At 40.2% G+C, this 22,557-nt stretch overlaps 3 protein-coding genes across 9 annotated transcripts in view; 2 read left to right on the top strand and 1 right to left on the bottom strand.

The window, feature by feature from the left end:
* Positions 1 to 9,191, top strand: part of RNF111 (ring finger protein 111) — a 44,521-nt gene extending 35,330 nt beyond the window's left edge. Inside the window, exons 11-14 of one of the 3 annotated variants that reach the window (XM_032123017.1) lie at positions 3,604 to 3,696; positions 4,634 to 4,729; positions 5,544 to 5,671; positions 6,216 to 9,191. In XM_032123017.1, coding sequence (XP_031978908.1) covers positions 3,604 to 3,696; positions 4,634 to 4,729; positions 5,544 to 5,671; positions 6,216 to 6,333 — 435 coding nt within the window. In that variant the 3' untranslated portion in view covers positions 6,334 to 9,191. The remainder of the gene's footprint in view (positions 1 to 3,603; positions 3,697 to 4,633; positions 4,730 to 5,543; positions 5,672 to 6,215) is intronic. The other 2 variants (XM_032123015.1, XM_032123016.1) reach the window with 2 other exon arrangements.
* A 602-nt stretch (positions 9,192 to 9,793) lies between these two features.
* Positions 9,794 to 14,627, top strand: CCNB2 (cyclin B2). Its single transcript, XM_032123018.1, has 9 exons — positions 9,794 to 9,917; positions 10,758 to 10,886; positions 10,967 to 11,092; positions 11,503 to 11,673; positions 11,742 to 11,900; positions 12,181 to 12,417; positions 13,229 to 13,369; positions 13,931 to 14,041; positions 14,360 to 14,627. Exons 1-9 carry the CDS (start codon positions 9,888 to 9,890, stop codon positions 14,459 to 14,461), a joined length of 1,206 nt encoding a protein of 401 aa, XP_031978909.1. The 5' UTR covers positions 9,794 to 9,887; the 3' UTR covers positions 14,462 to 14,627.
* A 1,423-nt stretch (positions 14,628 to 16,050) lies between these two features.
* Positions 16,051 to 22,557, bottom strand: part of MYO1E (myosin IE) — a 110,898-nt gene continuing 104,391 nt past the window's right edge. For 3 of the 5 annotated variants that reach the window (XM_032123012.1, XM_032123014.1, XM_032123011.1), the window contains exons 26-28: positions 20,369 to 20,573; positions 17,657 to 17,826; positions 16,051 to 17,140 (exon numbers count right to left, since the gene is read on the bottom strand). In XM_032123012.1, the coding sequence (XP_031978903.1) occupies positions 17,064 to 17,140; positions 17,657 to 17,826; positions 20,369 to 20,573 (452 nt within the window). In that variant the 3' untranslated portion in view covers positions 16,051 to 17,063. Of the gene's footprint in view, positions 17,141 to 17,656; positions 18,440 to 20,368; positions 20,574 to 22,557 lie in introns of those variants that run through there. The other 2 variants (XR_004242801.1, XR_004242802.1) reach the window with 2 other exon arrangements.

Below are 22,557 nucleotides of genomic sequence, written 5' to 3' on the forward strand. Positions count from 1 at the left end.
GTGAAAATCAGTAGGGATTTGGAGGTGTAGGCCAGTAGGTCCCAGCACATTATGGTGGTTGTGTGCTGGTCAGAATAATATTGCTCAGTGTAGTCATGCAGGTATTGCAGCTCTAAGAGATGCAACTGTTCTGTACCCCAAAAGCCGACAAGTTTCTGTAAAATACCTGAACAGTTAAGGCTGTAATTTGATATAGTGATAGTAGTTCAAGATGAACTTCAAGTTTGAAATAGCCTTGATTAGCTGCATCAAAGAGAATTGCATTTTTAAGAAAATGGAATTTTGTCCTGCAGCTTCTTCTTTTTTTCTTAATATAAACATGAATTACTGTTATTTTTTTGTAGAATACAGGCTATTGAAGAGCGCTCATTTCATGTTCCCCTCAGACACAGGTACCACTGGGTTTTATCTATGCAGCAGATAGTACTTGTTACTTCACCCACTGCTTTTGTATGAAGACTGCAGCTTTTCCTTGTTTGAATTTGGCTTATTAAGACATTAATTGATGAGCTTTACTACTTTTTGTATATTGATGGTAGCTGAGCAGTTAGTTGTCTGAAAAGGCTTACACTGGGGATTTGTTCTAATACATATGATGATCATACTTAATGTGAACCATGAAGGCTGGGTGGACAAGATAAGTAGTACCATACAGGGCAGGAATTTCTCCACTGACTCTGGCAACTGAAAAGCTGAAAGATCCTGCAAAGACAGAGGGTATTTAAAGGAGAGAAGTAGCAAGGAAGAAAGTCTTCTCTGCAGGTTAGGTGTTTCAAACTGTTGAGAATGTTTGTGTTGTAAATGGTTCAGACTTAGCCTTGAATTGTTTTAGTTGCTGCAGATTTTTGTGGTCATGGGAAGTGTCAATAGAAAGTGCAAAACAAGAAACAAATTGTACTTCTACAATTCTTGGCAGACTTGTGCTGGAATTTGCATGTCCAGAATATATTGCTTTAAAGTATATATTTTAATTTGTCTGTATCCAAAAGAATATATACAAACACTTAGTGCAGACTGGCATTACCTTTAACTGCTTACATTCTTCATTAGCTTTAACCTTTTCCTTTTTTCTTACATGAAAGCTTAGTGAAAACAAACTTTCATTTGTGTGAAGCTCTTTCAAGAGAGCTGATATCTTTTTGCATTTGAAACTTTGAAACTGTCAAAGGGATTTTAGTAAGACTGTTCTTAGTTGGGTATTATTGGTAGTTCTCTCTTGCAAATATTTTCTCCATCTTGTAGTTGCAAATGTACTTAGTTAAAATCTTGCTGTGTTAGCAGACTGCTTATTCTGCAGGTGTAAAAGAACTGTTTTGATTTTTTTCTTAGAGACATTTTTTCAGAGTACCATTTTACCTGGCCAGAAATGTAAGCTGTGCTCTGAGGGTATTTTATAAAAGAGCCTGTATATAATGTATGTTCAGGTAATTTAGCAGAGGTGTTATGCCATCCCCATCAAGATAATATGAAGGCCCATTTATTAGCATGAAAACACATTGTCCCACACAACATTTGTTGTCTTGAGTTCAGTAGTTAATTGTGATAGGTACTCTGAACAATTTTGGTTTTGTACTGTTAAAATTAAATTTAGTAGGTTTCTTAGTCTCCAATAGCAGAATTTCTTCCAAATAGAAGACCTGTCCAGGTGTGTGTCACTGCAGTTGATAAACTGACTGTTGGGGCAATTGGAACTGTAATTATGGAATTACAGCAATACATCTGTGACTTTGCAGCTCTTGTAGTGATGTAATATCTGCACTATCAGATGCATTGTTTTCCAGAAGACTGATTTCAAATTCTGGTCAATAAAGGACCAGGCACGGAATATCACTTCTGAGACTTAGGCTAGTTTTTGTCAGGAGTTTCCTTCCTCTGAGTGGTGGCCATCAATTCACAATGTTGTAATAGACAATAAAATTTTCCAAATTATGCCAGACAGGTCTATGCCTAGTAAAAACCTGGCACAGTAAGTATGTTCATAATGTGAGTGAGTGACCTAGTTCCTTAAATGCATTTTCGGTAATTGAAAGCTGAAGTAGAATTACACATTTAAATGCAGAATGAATCATAAATCAGTGATTATCTGAGACAGATTTCTTACAAATCAGCATATTTTTAGTCTCCTCCCCCAAAATTCCTTAGTTACAGCCACGGTTTATGTTATCAGACAGTAAGACCTATGATACCAGCAAATATTACTTAGATGAAGTGTTTTGATATGGACATGAATATGCATCTTTGGTTTCTGTTACTCTGGTTTGTTAAAATTCAAGACCAGTGTTCTGGCTGTGTTTGTGGAGGATGTTGGCACTACATCATCGTTTGACAAGCACCATGTAAACTGCTTTAAAATAATCAGATTCTGCCTTTCTTTTCTGGAAAAAAAATATTTAGGGCAGAGAAATCTTTTCTATCCCTGTCAGCTTTTAGTTACAAGACTGGATTTGAAAACTGTAGAAAGGTAGCTAGCTTATTGCTCTTTTATTTGATGTGGGGAACTTTGTCTAGGTCTGCTTTTCCACAGTGCATTCATTGAGTTTTACACCTTTATATGTGTTAAACTTGGAAGTGTTGGATGGAAAGAAGAAAAGTGGCATGTGAATACTTGACATCATGAATAGTATCTGGGATATCTGGTCTGTGGACAGCCTCATGAGATGAATTTTGAGCTGTCATATACAGCAGCAGAGGCATTATCAGCTGATAGCATTCAAGTATTTCCAAATGGATTGCTGCTTACAGTCTTCTCTCGGTGTGCTGTGGGATTGAGTGAACTGAATCTGCTGATCATTTTGGGTTTATTTCACCTGTTCATTAAAAATTGCTACTGGTATATTTCTGGCAAAAAAATCAATACCATTATTCACTCATCTTGCTGGGGTAAAAAAGGAATGCAGCAGCCCTGCTGTGGAGGTGGTCCCTGCTATATTAACTATCCTTCAGCTTTGCTTTATGGAAAGTGCTGGTGCATGAAGGGCCTGTGGGATATAGCACTGAACACTGGTCTTTTGTTCACTGCTTATATCTCTTACTGTGCAAGAAGGTTAGTGGATGCTTGAATGTAGTTTAACTGTGACTTTAGATACGAGTTTTGAGTGCTAATTTTTATCTGCCTCTGAAGTTGAAGTGTGTCTGAAGATGTTCAGTTGTTTGAGTGAGATAAGAATATTGGCTGCTTCTTCCAGACTGAGTTTTTTAGGCTTGTTTCTCCTGTGGTACCAAAAGCTTACATTTGAGAATCTATAGCGAGTCCTCTTTGTAACTTCGTATGTAGCTGTTAGGTGTTCTGTTTACAAAAATAGGTAGATATTTATGGTGGTTTATATAATGTAGGTTGAGATTTTGGGACTTGGGAATTGTAATGCAGATGTGGAGAGATTACAGGAGAGATCTAGTCTCACTTCTGTTTTGCTTCTGGTTATGTTTAGATGTGTCAGAGTGGTGTTTGTCTTGTGCTGTCAGTTGGAATCGTATGCTCAGGCTGAGGAGTATAAATAATAAGTGATTCAATGAAAGCAAAAGGAACTTAAATTTTTCAAAGTGAACAGTAAAATACTGAAACTGTTCTGAATAGGTTTAACTTAACATCTGCTGTTTGAATAGGTACCAGACATGGCGGGCTACCCTCACATCCGTTACATTTCATCGGGATTGGATGGAACATCATTCAGAGGCCCTTTCAGGGGCAATTTTGAGGTTTGTAATAGAATAAAACTAGATATATGTCAAAATGTGTCATGAGGGAATATGGGGAGGGTGTATGATAGAGCTAGTTCTGTGTATAGATAGAAAAGAATCATAAAGGAAATACCCTTTACTTACAGAATGCCCTCACCATTGTGGAGTGGGACAAAAGCATATTGAAAAGTTGGTCAGGAAAAGGTGCCCTGGACAATGCAGGTTAGGTGGCAATTAACTGACAGTACCTCTTGCTGTGCATACCACCCATCAGTAGGGCAGAGTAGTCATACAGCATTCTTGCAGAAGGTAGTGGTGTCTCTGAGTAACTGTGCCAGGATCCTCCAAGTGAGGCTGAAACTTGGCCATGTGAACAGTGCTGTCCTGTTGTATAGTGCAGGAATTGAAATGGAGTGAAGGAAAAAAAACCAGGAGAACATAAAAGGTATCAGATGCAGAGAGTTAATGACCCTATCCACTGAAAACCTCTTCAGTGACATCTCATGGTTGTAATAAACTCATTGCTGGAGAAAAATAAATCAGTCATTGTATTTCAACTTAAGCAACTCTTTTTTTTCTTCAAAGCCTTAATGACTGTTAGAAGGCAAATATTTACATAGCATATTTTAATTGTCTTTTCCTCATTAGACACAGAAGATACAGAAGTATGTGTGAACATACTGATAGCCATTCCTAGCTGACAAACACTCATTTTATTGTAGTATAATAGTATTTCCCTAGAACTAAAAATACCAGACAGTGTTGTGTGGGTTTTTCTACAGAAGCCCATCACTTTTCCCACACAACATACTCTTTTTGGCTTTGCCTATATTTGAGTAAGTCAGGAAATAAGTTTGTCATTCTAAAAATGAAAATGGGTTAGAATAAAATAAATACTTCCTCAAGGTAGTTGAAATAACAGCTTTTACACTGTTTATTCCTTCATGATTTTTAGGAGCTGATTCACTTGGAGGAACGACTAGGCAATGTTAATCGTGGAGCAACACAGGGAACTATAGAAAGATGCACATATCCCCATAAATACAAAAAGGTGAGGATTTGTCAAATTGTGGCCTGCCTGTAATATTTCTTTGAACATAGAATAATGTTTATGGTTAGCTTAAATCTGCAGAAATGTCAGTGTCAAAGAGGGCATGTTTTCTCTATCTTGAAATTTCAAGGATTGTAAACAAAGCTTACAATGCCACTTGTTTCACAAGGAAAATTTAAAATTAGTTCCTTAGATAAAGAGCTATGTGATGAACAAAAGTGGTGTGATATGATTAACTTGTTCAGTAGTTACAAGTAGCCTTGTGAGTAGTGAAATAACTGCTGGTAATAGCAAAATTGTCAACAGACTTCAGTGATAACTCATAAACTAAGGCTTTACATTGGCAGTAAATAGTTCACAGTGTTTACCTGTGTGGTATATATCAATTTAACCTTTACTTTGAACACATGGGGACGGCTGGAATACTAGGAGTTTTTGAATCTGGTACACAGTTTTGACAACTGAGGTCGTCTCTCAGTTGGAGTTCAGTCTATGATCATACACAATCCCATCAACATGACGTTGTTATTTCGTACTTGATAAATAGTGACAAGACACTAGGTTGATTTTTTTTTTTTTTTTTTTTTTTTTTTTTTTTTGCATGAATGGAATTAAGATATCAGTGGACTTCTGTAATTAACAACAGTTAAATCTGAAATGTCCTGGCTTTTGCTCTAAGTGCTGGTTTTTGATTCATTTTGATTCAAATTCATTTGAATAAATATTAGAAAATGTTTTCAAAGAAATATGTGATGAATATGTATCAAAACCAGATTTTACTCAGTTTGTCAATAATGTCATCTCTACTAATAAGGTAACAACTGATTGGTTCTCACAGAGGAAACTGCACTGCAAACAAGATGGGGAGGAAGGAACAGAAGAAGACACAGAGGAAAAGTGCACCATCTGTTTGTCTATATTGGAGGAAGGTGAAGATGTCAGGTATACAACACTGAATATCAGAATATAATGGTAATGTTCTGGCTTTGATACTAGAATCTGGTGCACTGCTTTACAGCACTGCCCAGGTTAACAGTTGAAATTAACTACTGTCATTGAACTAATACAATAAAACAAGTTGCGGTTGAAAATACACGTTTTTCAGTCTGTATTGTCTGTAGGTAGAATGTAGGTTATTTTATTACAATCTCCCATAGTTTGACTGCTTGTGTTACAATATGAGCCCAAGCTGATGCCCTGAATTAATCAGGACTGTTAGTCCAGTTTTTCTGGAGTAATGCTACTTAAATTCCAGCAGGTTTAAATCAGTCTAATACAGCAGAAGCCAGTTGGTGCTTGACTTCATTGCCCATATCCATTTCTTTTTGGAACTAGACAGAATGTAGGTTCAACTGGAAAAGGCTATGATAAACCTGTGGGAAAACAGAAAAAACAGACCTCAGTAGCAAAGCCCACACCCATTTTTTCCAATGGGTTTGTTGATATGGAAATTACTAACACTAATGTTTTTCTGTTCTGATGACAGGCGCCTTCCATGTATGCACCTTTTCCACCAAGTATGTGTAGATCAGTGGTTGATTACTAACAAGAAGTGCCCCATTTGCAGAGTGGACATTGAGGCTCAGCTGCCTAGTGAAAGTTGACACTGCTTTCCAGAACTCTTGTCCTCCCTCTCGTTCCCTCTCATCCTTCCTGGTACTGCAGTCAACCAAAGATGGCATGACTTACCTGCGCAGATTTGGAAGCATTGAACCCAGAGTGCTGGCTCTGCTATATGGTACAACTAATGCTAGACCTACAGTGTATGTAGAAGACAGTTGAGTTTCAGTGTATTTATAATTTTTTTTTTTTTAGGTTTTACATTTTTTTCTTTAAATTCATTACTGTATTTTTTGCATGGTTCCTTGTATTGCATTTGTTTGCACATATTATGGGCTTTGTGACCCCAAACTTGCAGGCGAGATTAGCTGCTTTAGTAAGTAGAATTGTGTGGTCTCTTTTTTGGTTTGTTTTACGTAGTATCAAGCTTTGAAAGTATGATTTCACTCATTACTAACCTCAAATTCCTTAATTTAATCGATCATATATATTTTAGTTTAAATGTATAAAGATCATCTAGAAAAGGATAATATTATGTATTGAGACATTCCTTAATTAGGAAAAAATGGCTGCTGTATATTTACAAGATCAGTTATGAGTCAAATAACATCCTTAATACTGGGAACAGAATATGAACTATATTCAGTTTGACTGATACATATAGCATACTCACCACCAGAGTTTTTTGTCTGATCAGATTCTTGTGTTTGTTTTTAAAATTTCAGCACAATGCGGATATATTTGAATGTCAATATTAAACATTTAGACTGCTGTTCAGATTGTATTTATCATTTTCTTCTATGTCTAGAAATTTGAATCCCTAACTTAAATATATGCTGCTGTGAAACAGCTCTTAGTGAACACTAAATGTTGGTTTCAGTTAGCTGGATTGTAGATACTTGCAGATTGAAAGAATTATTAGGGACATGGAAAAAGAGCTTAGAATCTGTTTGGTCTTCTGCTAACTTAAGTTGAAGTATCTGCGCACATTGAGGGTTGGTTTGTTTTTCTTTTTTTTTTTTTGGTTGTGTTTTTTTGTTTGTTTGTTTGGGTTTTGTTGGTTTGTGGTTTTCTTAATATAAAACCATTCAATAAGGAATTAAAGCTGCAGGGTTTTTGTTTGGGTTTATATACGTGAATTCATAGATTTTTTTAAGGATTCCAGGCTTGTCTTGGGACTTTTATTAGATTTAAAGTTAATAAAGTTAGCTAAATCCACTTGTCTCTTGTTTTTATTTTTCATTAGTAAGTTGAAAGCCTGTAAATTCCTGTAGAAACTGAGACACAAATTATGTGGTTACCTAGTTTTTGCCTTGATCATAGATTCCCTCTTTATAAATTACCAACAGTCCATCACTGATTGAAATATTTTCTATAGTTAAGATTTGCTGCATAGTATAGTATATAGAATTAAGTTATAACATACTAACATTTTGCCTTTGAAGGAGGTTTTAATCTATATCAGGATTCAAGTTGCTCATCAACATTCTTTCACGTATGATAGATTATAGTTTATTTAAATGTGCTCAACATTGCAAAATGCAAATGTGCAAAACCATTGAGACAGTATTACTGTCACTTTGGAAAAGATGTTCCTTGGGGATCATATATGAACATGTCTATTAGCTTGCATTAAGCCACCTGCTTTGTAAGTGGATTGAATAATAAATACCTTCAGTTTCTCTTGTCTTTGTCTTTCATGATCAGATTATGTGTAAAAGGGTTTACAGTAAACCTAAAAGATAAACTGTTATGTTTACACTAAAAAAAAATCCATTTATAAATATTACCTTACCTAACTTGTTGCCTGTTTCTGGTTAAAGCTGCTTACCTTTTATTTTATTTTTTTTACCTGTTAGTAGTAGCATTTGTGAGTACAGTCTATTGCTGGCAACAAACTTAACACCTCTGGCACTGAGGCTTTAAACAGGGAGAAATTTTATTCCAGCATGTGTGATAAATGGACCTTTTCGAGCTTAATTGCATTGCTGAAACTGAACTTCACTTTGTGCTTGTACAATGGGGGATATGGGAGAGAGGCAGAGATTGGACTGCTTCAAAATCTGACTTGGGTTTATGCTAAAGCTTCTTGAACAGTTTGGCTGTAGGAAACTGAAAGTGGCTGCGAAGTTCAAGCTGCATTGCTAGAAATCAATAAAAGTAACTGGAAGGACTGAACAAACACTTTGTGTTTTCCAGTGACTGTTAAAGGGAAGTTAATTGACCACTAATGCTTGAAGACTGATGATACTCACTTCTAAAAGTTTCCAAGAAGGTACTTGAGAGATACGGGACAAAAAATCCAGGGTCTCTGAAGTAACTGAGACCCTGGGTATGCGATATAATCTATTTTGGCTTTCTTACAGGACAAAGAAGCACAGGTTTGGGTTGTTTTGATTTGTTGGTTTGGGTTTTTTTGGTTTTTTTTTTGTTTGTTTGTTTGTTTGTTTTAGGAAATACTTTATGGGTCTGATTTGAGTGCCTGGTACTAGAGGTATCTTAGTGATCCATTAATTGATTTGTTATATAATAGCTACTGATACTGTCTTGTTTTTAAATGTATGCATAACATTGTAATGTGATGCTGAACACGTAGGTATTTGTCAGGAATCACAGTGTTCTGATCTTAATGCTATTGCAGGGGCTAAAAAGCTGCAACTTCTGTTCCAGAAGGTTGTGACTTAACCATAGTTTAAGGGAAGGAGAAGGAATAGGCTTTTCATTTTGAACATTTCCACCTCTTACTGTGCTTTATATGCTTAGATGCATTGCCTTAAGTTTTCTGCAGCATCTTTGAAGATAAGATTCTCAATAGTATGCATCAAATTACTTTTCATATAAAATTCCATTGTCAAAAGAAATCCTTTTGTATGCAATAAATAAAATGTTAGACTGGTATCATTCAAAATTTGCTTTCGTTTCAATTTTTTTCCCCTTCCCTTGTTTTGCTCTTGAAATCTTGATCTGTAAACATTTTTGTTTACATGTATTAATTACTACAGGTACTGCCTAAGAAAACACTATCTTAGTGAACAATCAGCATTTAGCTGAAGTTAATTATCCTGCTGAACAGAATCGTCTGGAACCTTGGAATTCAGGGCCAATTTTGAGAGACTGGAGAATTGTAAGTAGACTTTTCTGTCAGTTAGGCAACTACGGTAGCGTTGAAGTTCCTGAATCTCGGGGCTCGTTATTAATACTCCTCCGCCCTCATCGCCTGCCTCCCCACAGCTGGGAGCGCCCTTAACTCGCCACCTGTCGTGGCGGGGCGTTCCCGCGGCAGCGGGCGCGGTGCCGGCGGATTTTGGGGTTACACTCCGCCGTCCGTGAGCTCGGGCTCGGCCCCGCCCTCAGGGAGGCGCTGCGCCCCCCGCGCCGGCCGCGGCCACCGGAAGCGGCTCGAGCCGTTTCCTGCTGGGGCGGGGCCTGTGGAGACGGGCCAATCGGACGCGTGCATTGTACGAAGTTGTCCAATAGTAGAGCAGGACAGGGTTTAAAGGGAGCCGCGGCAGCGTGAGGGAGCGGCCGCCGGTTTGGTTCGCGAAGGGAGCAGTTGTGTGCGGAGCGGCGGGCAGCAGCTCTCCTCGCATCCGTGCCCATGGCGCTGCCGGTGACGCGCCGCGCCCCTGTGAGTACCGCCACGGGCGGTGGGTGGGCCGGGGGTGGGGGCGAGAGAGGGGGCGCCGAGGGGCCCCGCCGCTCTTCGCCCTCAGGCGGCGCGGGGTCCGCGGGGTGGTGGGGGGGGGCGGCTCTCAGACCGGACGGGACCCCCCCGTACTTGGGCGGGTGAGGCGGCGGCCGGGCCGAGCTGTGGCCCAGCGGTGGGAGGGGGCCCCGTTAAGGGCAGCGCGTGCGCTGCTCCCGCCTCGGCCTGGCCTTGGCCGCCGCGCCTCCCCCACTGAACGCGGGGGGGATGTGGGAGTGGGAAAACTAAAGCTGCTTTAGGGGTAGGTGTAGGAAGGGACTCCGGGAGCCTCTCTTCTGTGGTGATTGTCTAGTGGTTTAAGCTGAACTCCACGAAAAACCTGAAGCCTGGTGGTTTCATTGCTGAGCATAACAAAGAATATTAATTTTTGCGTGTGTAGTATAGCTTTTTGATTTTATGTGGCATATATGTAACAAGGAATTTGCTTTATGCAGCCTCTAGGGGGCGCTGCTACAGTTACAAAGTGTGTGAGTATAATAGTTAAATAGCAGGTGAGCACTCTGACCTTAAAAAGTTACAAAGTATGAGATAGGATGCATTGCTTAATTTTACAACACCCTTCAGAGAGTACAGTGCTCTGAATCTAGAGGAGACCTCTTCATCTGAACATATGTGACTGGCTAGGAAAGAAAAGCTGGTTGAGTAATGCGTAGCAGGCACAGAGGTACACAGGTACAGTGGAGTGGTGGTAAGCGTATAATGGAGTCAGGCATTGGAAAGTTGGTCTCTGACTCTTCAGCTTTTGCAATTTTATCATTTTAGATCACTAGAGGGATGGAGAATGCTGTGTCTGACCTTAAAAGTAAAGCGAAACCTCATGTGACTGGCAAAAGGGCTGCTTTAGAAGAAATAGGAAATAAAGTTGCAACAAGAGGAACGCACATATCTAAGGTAAAGGAACATTTGAAATCTATATAGAGGGAGAAGTTAGATTGCTAGCTCTCTACTAATAATAATTGTTTTTACTACAGAAAACAGAATGCCCCAAAGCATCCATAAAGCCTGTGAAAGTACCTAGCAAGATGACAAATGGAATTGCACTGCCTAAAGCTCCACCTGCTGTGAATCAAGCAAACAAAGAAACTGATGTTCCAAAGGTAGAAAGTGATGATACTGTTCTGATTTTTAATTTGCTTTGCAGCTTAGAGCTCTACCTTCACAAGAGTTTATCTGTGGCTGTATCTCATTCCTCTGCTGAAAAAGCAAAGCCTCTGTACTGAGGTTTTGGTTTAATGCAGGTTGTACTTAAAGGCTGACATTCAAGTGACAGAACAAACTGTTGAAGTGCTGGATGAAGTTTCTGCTTTAGCTGGCAATTACTAGAAGATGTTGGGATTCTATGTTTGCAGTATCTCAATGAAAACTTGCTGCACTGGAGCCCAAGCTTGGTTTCAACTTCCGTCTAAAGAAGTTGTATTAGTGACTGGTGAAACATGGAAACAAAGGAACATTGAAATGTAAACAGTAGATACATAAGATGCGTTAACAGATATGATCTATTCCTTAGGTTCTGTCTCCTGTCCCTATGGATGTATCAATGCAAGAGGAGGATTTGTGCCAAGCCTTCTCTGATGTGTTGCTCAACAACGTAGAAGACATTGATGCTGAGGACTGGGAGAACCCCCAGCTGTGCAGTGACTATGTCAAAGACATCTACCTGTACCTGAGGGAGCTCGAGGTAGGATGCCCCACGGCTGCCCCCGTGTCTCTGGGGTTACCTGGTTGCTCACACCGCTCTCCCCACAGCTGCAGCAATCGGTCCGGCCACACTACCTGGACGGGAGGATGATCAATGGGCGCATGCGCGCAATTCTGGTGGACTGGCTTGTCCAGGTGCACTCGAGATTCCACCTCCTGCAGGAAACACTGTACATGTGTGTGGCGATCATGGATCGCTTCTTACAGGTGAGGGATTCTTCAAGTCATGCTCAGTAATTATTCGATTACTATGTTTGTAAAGGAGTTCAGGATTTAACTTTTCTTTAGAAATCTAACAATCTACAAAATCTGCTCTGTGTATAAGAGCTGTTACAGTACAGCATCTTAACTGAGGCTGTTCCCTTCTTTGAGCACCTTTGACTAGAGTGAAAAACATCATTTATAAGAATGAGCACTGTCATGCTGGTATCGTAAACTGATAATCTGTTTACCTAGAGTTAGGCATTTTAAATTTCCTGTGTTGCAGAGTCATCCAGTACCTCGCAAGAAGCTTCAGCTGGTGGGCGTAACAGCGCTGCTTGTAGCTTCAAAATATGAAGAGATATTGTCTCCTGATGTAGCAGACTTTGTTTACATTACCGACAATGCCTACACCAGTAATGAAATTAGAGAAATGGAGATGATTATTCTTAAAGAATTAAATTTTGATCTGGGACGACCTCTTCCAATTCACTTCTTAAGAAGAGCATCAAAAGCTGGGGAGGTGGGTACTTGTCCTCATTATCTAGCACTTTCCTTTATTGGTAAAGTCTATGGGGATTGCTTCTGGCATTTTTATCATGTGATCTTACCCTCCTCCTGCTTAAATGCTGGATGAAGAAATGCTCAGCTCTGAAACTCCACCGTGTGGAGTAACATGACAATGTCACTGTGGTAGCCAGTAGTATTTCACATTTGTATCTACTGCGGCCTATGTTCAGCCTTAGAGGCAGTAATTTTACTGTTCAGCTAAGAACCCTTGCTTTTAATCTTTTTAATCCTGGTGATCAGGGTACTTATTAGTAAAACATTAGCCGTGTTGCAGTTCTTTGTAATTTCTGCTTGCAAATACTGTGATATTTAAGAATCAAAAGATAAGCTTTCTCTTTGACACGACCCTTTCTTTCTCCACCTCAGTAGTTACATTCAAGTGAACTGTCCACACTTTGAGGTGGGCTTCGATTGCCTCAGCAGACCACTAACTCAAATAAGTAATTTTACATCTCTCCTTCCTTTAGTTTGCATTACAGAAGGAGCACTTGTATCCCCAGTTGGGCACAGCAGTACCTGATACTGCAGTTTTCTGTTAAAATCCCTCACTTGACTTTGTGTCCAAATTCCAAAGGGCTGCTAGTCTAGACTGATGTGGTCACTGGTCTTGATTTTGAGAGGAATGTCTGTTAGAAAGGATGGTCCCTAAACTGTAGTAAAGATTTTGCTATTTTTGTTTTGTTCTTGAACACAATAAGCAATTCTGAGTGATTGTGCTGAAGTGAAGTGAAATTTTGTGGATTAACAAGCTCTCAACCTGCTAGGCCGATGCTAAGCAACACACTCTAGCAAAATACCTGATGGAGCTGACACTGATAGACTATGACATGGTTCACCATCGTCCTTCAGAGATTGCAGCTGCTGCATTGTGCCTGTCTCAGAAGATTCTGGGACATAACAAATGGGTGAGTATTTTAATCAAACTTGTTGTTAGGAGTTTTTTCTTCGGTCAGTGGAATTGAACCAATAAAAAAGCACTTAAGAAAATTGTGTTTAGGTTGGTAACAATGCTGGTGCTGGAATGGCAGTTGGACAGCCTGATGCATAAGGGCAGGTAGAAAAAGGAATGTGCCAGTAAAAACTCACAATCCTTTTCTGTGTGAATAGTGTGGTACAAAAGGATTTTTCTGTTGGAATTGAGTTACAGAAGGCTACACTGTAAGTAAAAATAGATTTTCATAATTCTTGAAGTACACGTAGCATAATGAAGTTGTGGACCATGAGTAGTGAGTTGTAGTTCAGCTGGTTGTTTTTTTATTCTCTGTTCAGTCCAGAATCATGGTCCCTGATGTGTCCAGACTTCTGCACATCAGGTTACTCTGGATCTGTCATTTGAACTGACAGCTACAGCTTCCAGCACTTGAGTCTTAGCCATGAAGCTTAGGGTGTTTGCTGCCTGACGTGATTGTGCCTTCAGCAGCAATTCCCCCATCATAAATCTCAAGTTTGTTACTGTTCTGCTACAGGGCACAAAGCAGCAGTACTACACTGGCTATGCAGAGGACAGTCTTGTGATGACCATGAAACATATGGCCAAGAATGTGGTCAAAGTAAATGAGAAGTTAACAAAATACATTGTAAGTATAACTACTTAAATCCTCTCTATAATGTTTTAAAAATAGCTTGCTGCATATTGTGGCTCCTTAGGTAAAGACTCCATATGTTATCTCAAAGCCTATGCTCTTCTGACAAGCCTGTGAGAGGCTGTTGCATTAATGTTAACATCAAAACCTTTTTAACAAGTTGTGCTCTTGTTACTTTGCAAACTGGTTCACTGCCAGCCTTGTTTGTTTGCTTGTTTTCCAAGCAGGCAAGCTAACTGACCAAAAAATCATCCGCCTGAGCATAAATACTGTATGTGTAAAACTTCTGTATCTCTGTTCTCTATTCTGCAGGCTATCAAGAATAAGTATGCAAGCAGCAAACTACTGACCATCAGCACCATCCCTCAGCTGAACAGCGAGATCATTCGGGATCTGGCTGCATCACTCTTGTGAAGCCCTGGGCAGCAGGGCCTGATGATGGGGTGTGCACTTTGTCTACTGCTTTTGTACATAGCATTCCAGCCTCCCGCAGACAGTTCCGACTCACGCAGAAGGTGACATTTTAAATTTGCTTTGTAACACAGCTTTCTATCTAAAAATAAAACTCCTTTCTTTTAAATATTGTGAGTGTGACTCTTTAAGGTACAACCTACGTATTTGCAATCTAATGTCCAAGCAGAACATTTGACTAAATAGGTGATTGTTACAACTTGCAGTTAAATGGGCTTGATTATTCGCTGTGGTTGCTTCCAAAGAGAATCTCCGAGCTTTATATATTGCATTGTATTTATTAATTTATTTTCACTCTTAACATAAAGAACAGGCAGTGCATCTTTTCTGTTGTACCTTAAAGAACACTAAATATGTACTTTATTTCAGTGCCTTATTCCAAGAAAGTGTACTGGAATTTTTTTTTTTTTTGTAGGTTGTTGCCTTCAAGCTTGGGGAAAGTAGGCTAGCTTTAATGGGTATTAACCTTGTAAATCTGTGTGTTTCTCTGTGTGCTTAAAGGGAGCTAAGGTAGAAAAACTAGAAGTCTCCTGTAATGCTAACACCTAGGCAGGGAATACAGGTGTGGAACTGTGGGGAGGAGACCTTCTGAAAGCAGCTCAGCTCTTGAAACCTTCTCCACTTCCTGAAAAGGACCCCCTTAGTTTTTTCATTACCTGTTCACTTGCCCACATCTTCTCTTCCCCCCCCACCCCTTCTCCAATAAACCTCTGTACCTGGGATTACAGAGTCAAACCCCCCATAAGGCAGTTCTTCTTTGCCCCTTGACATTTTGCTTGCTTTTGTCTTTGTTTCTGCTCTGTCAGTATCTGTATGCTCAGGGAATACAAGCCTGTAATTAATGCAACTTTTCTACCTCAATACCTCATGTAGGTCTTTTTGTTAAATTAATCCTGTATCAGTAATGTTTAATTACAGACCTTTTGGGTAGTCTCCAGGTTATACTGAACTCATTACCTCCCTTCCACGCTGAGCTATTCTATGACTGTTCCAGCATCTCTTCTTAACGAGCATGCTGGCTCTGATGTAAAAGGCAAGAACCTCATGCTACAGAACTGACCTAGACCCCAGTGCTCCTGTGTGGGAAGGATGTTGAACTTACTGGGTTTTATCTCCTCAAGCAGATTTTTCTCTCCCCTGTGCTAAGTAAACCTAGCACTTGCTGCAAACGATCTTCTGAAAAATGTGCTTCATTCCTTGTGTGGATGTAATTCCTCCCTTGGAGTGAGGTCCTCATTCCTGTCTCCCAGAAACAGTTTCTACAGCAGATGGTTTGTGTACCTAAGTTAGACTTAGGCAACGGTTTAGGAGGGATTCAAGATTTTTAGCTGTATCTTAAAGCTTATGCAACTTTTTAATACCAACATATCCAGGGCTTTTTAACTGTTCTTAACAGGAGAGAACAGCACTTCAGCTGGGCATAGGGAAAAATAATTGGGAGTGAAGAAAAGGGTTTTTTCTTTAGAAGTCAGTGCAGTAAAATCCTGAAGACATTGTATATGTGAGAACAAACTGCACAGAGAACAAATAAGACGTGTTGATCTTCCTGTGTTTTATTTTACGGAGGTTCAAAAGGCAAAGCAGGAATTCTCAGAACAGCAGGGCAAGCACCAGCCACTCTGCTGGGGGAGGCAATCAGACTTGGGCAGTAACACCTGTGCTTTTGCTATTTAAAAGGAGAAGGAGTAGTGCATATCTGTAAGTACCTGGCATAAAAATTCTAGCAGTACTACTTCATAAGAACAGTGGACTACTACATTATACATTTTTACATGTTTCTATCATAACCAGTTTTTATATACAGTATATAACTATTTCTGTAAATGTACAGCTCTGCATAAAGACACTTCCTATAACAGGTAGAGTATTAAACATAAATCCAACATGGGCCAGCCATATTATAATATAAATCTTGAAGAAGGCAACATTGTTTAGCATACAGTACAATGTGGTTCTCTGTTTTAAATTCTTACAGTGCCTGTTGGGAGTCCCTAAACACACCTGCAAACACAAACCAGTTCCATTACATCTCTGTACAGAATTACTTAAATAGACCATCACAGTAGTTTTTTAGATGGTAATATCCCAAATGAGCCTCTATCTTTTTGACATGTAGCAGCATACTTATTAACATGTTCCCCAGAGTGATCTGCATTAGATGAAATGTGCATTTAACATTATCTTCAGTAGATAATTTAAAAGATTACTGATATTCAGCTGAAGGCACTTATTAAATACACCCCTTTCGAAGTTCCTGGTCCCAGACTGTAAAGCACCTGTTTCAGGAAGATGGTAGGTTTGAGCATTCTTCACTTACCAGGTGTTTAAACCAGGTTTTAAATATAATAAATAATTGGTCAGTTCATTGCTGTATGGTGCTGAGACAAAGATCAAAGTCTGTACTGTGGGTAACTTCCTGCTCATACACAATTTACTGGTGAAAATACTGCTGAGAACAGCAGATCTTGGAAGAACAATGTCCTGAAGGCAAGGGAAACATCATCAACCACTGGTACCTCTACGTCAATTATTCTCTGACAGTCTTTTAAATCTTGGTGACGTAATTGTTGGGAAACAGACCTTGTTTCCCTCGTAGTCTTCCCGTCCACCAGCCAGAAGGATCTGCAACAAGGATAGCAAGGGTAAGGAGTGAGCTCTGGGAAACGTTTCTGCGTACTTGGTGCAACCTGTGGCAAAGCTGTACCACTCAGTGAGAGCCTTCTTGGGAAGGAATGAGGGGATAGGATGTGGAGTGTTCATCTTTTGGCCACATCATTTTGCCTTGGGGAGGGTGCTTTGGAGACCCAGAGATTGAACTGGTTAACTACTTTTTGCTTCTTGTGCTACAGCTGTGGTTTAGGCTAATTTTCCTCTAGAGGCAGTGACCGAATTACTGTCTCACTAAATGTACAGCTCTGCAGTACCCAGTGACACAGGTCTGTGGTCTGTCTCTGACATGCTCTTGAGTGAAGAGGTTGGACTGGGGTGGAGGCTTCTGTGCCCCCTGAACCATCATGGAAATTTGCAAGCCTAACAAGAGAAGAGGAACTGGGGTGGCTTGGGAAGTCCTGTCCTAACTCCTTGTGACAATGTACCTTCAAGACCAGCACTGAAATTCCAGCCCCTGTGTGTCCATACCTTCCTTGATGATGTCAATGATATCGTTGGCGTTGAAGCTGAGCTCGTCGGTGTCCTGCGCGTCGTAGGCGTAGAGCGCCCGGCACTGCGGCACCTGCGGCTTGGGCTTGGGCTGCGGCTTGGGCCTTCCTCCGGCCGGCGGCGGGCGGCTCGACGTCTGCCTGCGGACACTGACCGACAGCAAGGGCTCGTGGGCTTTGGGGCTTGTGACTCAAACCTGAGCTTTAGCAAACCCCTCTGTCTTAATGAATTCATTTTGAAGAACATCACAGAACAAGGGAAAAAAGATTTTCTTGAATGTCACAACACTTAAAAATAGCAGTGTGAGACTTCCCTGGGAAAGGGACAGAGTTGCCATTTCTTTCCTATGGAAATGGATGAGTAAGGACTTCCCAGCAGTTCAAATGAAGATATTTAGTGCCCAGGCTGAAATGGAAGCAAATGTGCACATGCGGTTCATGCATATCTTGGTATCTGCACAGCTTAGGCTGTGTCTCTCCCCTTTCCCCAATGTCAACAGGGATTTAGTTTTTAGTATCAAAAACAAATTTCCAGCTCACAGGCTTGCTACTTTACCATTCTTGTGACTAAGCTGCAACAGAGACTTGCATATCTTTTAAGTTGCCTCAGATTCCAGGGCCATCTATGGACTTGTTCTGTTATAGCCAACTCTGAAGCAGCAGGGGAGATGCTGCACAAACTGTTACAGCTGTGACCACTCCAAAGATTAGGAAGGGGAAAGAGGGAAGAAATGCATTTTGCCAGCTCATCAGCTAATAAAGGCTGGAAGAGAGAACAGGTATTAGACTCAGTATGTCAGTTTAAAATTAATAATCTATGTGCTGAATGACAAAAACTGTAATGATGTGGAGGAGAATGAATTGTGATCATGTAACGTAATGCCACAGTAACATTACACAGCTTTTGCAGAACAGGGTTACAGTTACTTACACAAAGTCCTAGGCTTAATTTTGTCAATAAACCTGTCTAATTCTAACTTTGTAGTGAACTGCACCAGAAAATAAGATTTGAAGTATGGGTTATAACAGCACTTCAGTTCTCAATGTATCTATGAGGGGAGAGATTTTCTCCCATTCTTCAGCATCTACTGCCTTTGCTCAGGGTAGGAGATGTTGTGAAACCTAGACCTACATATGGAAACTAAAGAATTCAGCACAAGTCTTGGAAAATAGCTCAGCTTTTGTGCAGCCATGGTAGAACTAGGGTATCTTAAATGAGATGTTTTGCTGTTGCAAGGGAGCCTGGTGATTTTCATCTTGGTCTTGTACTGGATTGTTAGTACCAGTGTATCCTTCTTGGCAGCTTTGCTAAAAATGAACCTAATTCTAATCCTTAAAAATTATATCTACTTATATATGGCTATTAACACCTCTTCTAGCTTGCAGCTTCCTTTTGAAAAGGAACAGGCAGAGAAATGCTCATCTGAAATCCACGGCTGAATACAGTTATGTTGTTTCTTTTCAGTGCATTAATAAAGGAGCTCGTAATGCCCAGGAAGACAGCCATGGGAATGTCACTTTTGTTAAGAGTACTTCCTTTGGTTACTGCTGCAGAACAGCTGAGATGTTCGGGTTTGGCTTTATCCTATGGCTTATGTGTTTTTGTTGTTGTATGAACTGTAGTCTCAAGACAAAATCTAATATTAGTAAAAGAGTTTAACAGAAGAAGCTGACACGTGACAAGAACATCTCACCACCTAAAGACTCTATGTCTTATTGTTATTACAAGATGGAACGTGCCTGAAAGTGTTAGGATGTGCCGATGGGTTTGAAAGTGGTAAAATAAGTAGCAGCGACCACTTCTTTGTGATTTTTCTTATTTGAAGATTAATCTTAAACAGGAAAATGCTCTAAATATGCCTGAAGTACCTTACGGGTGACACTGGGCACAATGGGGTAAAATGACTGCCATTAGTACAACTGAAAAGACCTCTGTACCTGCCTAACCTTGCTTGAGGGCTCTGTGTTCAGGAACTAGAAAGCCCCTCCTAAGGAACCCTCTGCACTTTCATTTCTCAAAATCTATCAGTTGTGCACATTTATGGTATTACTTGATTTCTGTGAGGTGTCTAATGCTCACTAACATTGTAACTAATATATCAAATCAGCAAAAGAATGCTTAGGCCAAAAGGGTAATTCAGTGCAGAACACTTGCTAAGGAGCTTGTCTGCTGACTGACAGCTGAGACAGGGCTGTTTGTACAAAAAGGTGCTCTTGATACGGTTAAAAATAAATATACTTTTGCTGCCTCCAAGAATCCCCATTCATGCAGATCATGGGAGTTATCAGCAAACTGCTGCTTCTTTCTTTTTTTTTCATAGCGCTGCTGAGTAGGAAGCAGTCTTTGACAATTAAGTGACACTCAAGATTCCCACTATAGTGAAGCTCCACTAATGTTCTACAAGAGTGGAATAAGGGAAACTGCTGGGTCACTGAAAAACCTTAAAATTTTTTAAGGCCATCAACATTCAAATTTAAGATATTGAACTAGTACTGCTTCACCTTTATTCCTACAGCTCTAGGATAGCATATGTGTTTTGGAATCTGATGGAATTGATGATACCTTAGAGTACAGCTCAATAGCACAACCTGGTGATTGACATACAGAGTATATCAGTTATGAACAGTTTGAGTGTGTGAAACAATTGGCAAAAATGGGCATCTTTTTCTCAGATTCAATGTAAAATCTTACCCAGCTGCTCCTTGGTCAGGTACTTTCAAGAAATCCAAGCTTTCTGGTTGCTGTGAAATCTTGCCTGATCCTCCCGACATTTGCCGTGGTAAAGCTGGTCGTGTCATACTTGTGTACAGGTTCTTCTGATTGGCCCATTGATTTCCTGGGAACTGGGGATGGGCTGCAGACTGGGGGGAATTTATTACTCCATTTTGGTGCTGACCTAGAAGTAAATAAAGCGTGAATGCATGCATTCCAAACTCCAGCTCAGTAAAGGTAACCTTTTCCTTGTGCTGATTGAAGGCTTAACTGTCAGACACAGCTGTCAGAGAGCCCCACCTATCAAGGAACCTGAAAACCAAATCATGTTGAAATGTTGATTTATACTCGGTTTCCAGTCTGCTGACAATCTGTTTTGGGTTCACAACTGCATGGACTTGTGCTCAGGTTTAAGATGTGTGCCCTGAGTGTTCCAAGTGAGCACAAGGATTAGCTCTCTGCCGAGTTCCAGTTTAGCTAACATGGTACCACCACACCTCTAAAACATTGCCAAATATTTTATCCAGATAAGGGTTAATCCAAAGCTAGCCAGAATTGTTTCTTTTTCTTTTGAAGTTCAAACTCAGTCTACCACATATTCAAGGAATTAGACTGTTTCTATTAAGTCGCTATAAATACTGGTCTGTTTTAACAAGCATGGGGTGGGGGGGAGTGTTTGGGCTTTTTTATTGTTCTGTTAAAAAAAATATACCTTGATGCTATTTTGATAGGTGAAAAGGAGTCTGAATTTTCTAGAAGTGACATGGGTTTATGCCTTTAAATAAATAATTATGCCTCTAACTTGAATTTAAAGCAAACCCACCCATGTCTGAGCTACTTGAGGTATCAGGGCCTGAAGAGCACAAGTCAGCATGCTTTACATTCCTAAAACCCCTACGGAGCAAAGCAGGAGCTATGCTTCCATTAAAATTCCATTTCCTTAATGACAGGGGTAACCCTCTCCTTTGCCATTGTGATTATGCCTGCTAAACATTAGCAGAGAACAGCTGTGCAAAGAGGAGAATTCGTAATCATGGCACCTGGGAAAACCCTACTGAATTCAACAGCTGTTCTGTGCTTCTGATATCCTCTGGATACTGTGGCAGAACTTAAGGGTCATAAACGCCTACATAAACCCCACTTCGCAATCCAAGCCAGCATGGCACATACTTTAAGGTGATATAAATAAAGGTTTGGGTTATTCTGAACATGTACAGAACACTCTGTTCAGCTGCTGCACCACTGATTTCAAACCAAGATGTGAAAATACCAGAACCCAGATAGTTGTTTGGGACTTTCAAGGAGGAATGTGCCCAAATCATGACAAGGCTTCAAACTCCTTGAAAGTCTGGACAGTGTAACTGGAACTCTTTTGTAACACGTCTGCAATTTTATTTTTCCAGCTACATGTGGCTACTTTACTTAACATACAAAAAACAACCAAATAAACCAAAATCCATGTTACTAGAACCTACAGAGAGGTCTGTAAGAAAACCTTCTAGTCACCTTTAAAATGTACCCCAGTGCCTGAGGGTCAACATAGCACTTAACTTCAGCAATGACACTTCTCCTAGCTATAAAATTGCTGAAACAGTTTTTGAAAGTATAAACCAGACTCTGTCCTTGCTTTAACTGATGTACAAATACTCACTATATGTCTGCCAACAGGTCAGTTCCTTACAGTAATTTCCCACTTCACAACCAGTTCTGGCACATCACACAGTCCTTAGTTTGACTCAATACAGCTGTGAGGATTTGGAATTGTCTATTTAATTTGGTGACCAAGACTGTCACACCCCCAACTTCCACCATTAGCACTGTGCTTCTCAATAAACAGCAGCTGACTGAAAGAGGACTCTTTGTTAAAAAGAAACTACTCTGGGAGTGTAAGTAAAAAAAAAACCTCTTGGGAAATGCCGGGTCAATGGAATATTGTTCTCCCCTCTGAGTTCACAAGCAAAATTAATCATATCTGCCCAGGGCAGAAGTGGAACACCCTAATTACATCAGTCCCCCGCAGAAAGGGCTGTTCACTGGCACAGTTGCTGTGTCCCAGCACTCAGGCACACAGGAGTTGTAACATGTCTGACAGGGCAGGACAATGAGACACAAATTGCATTCTGTGCTGTGGCTGGCACTGAAAGCAGTTTCACTGCAAAGCATTGTCT

Source organism: Corvus moneduloides, chromosome 13 (assembly GCF_009650955.1).
Source record: "Corvus moneduloides isolate bCorMon1 chromosome 13, bCorMon1.pri, whole genome shotgun sequence".
Classification (NCBI taxonomy): Eukaryota; Metazoa; Chordata; class Aves; order Passeriformes; family Corvidae; genus Corvus; species Corvus moneduloides.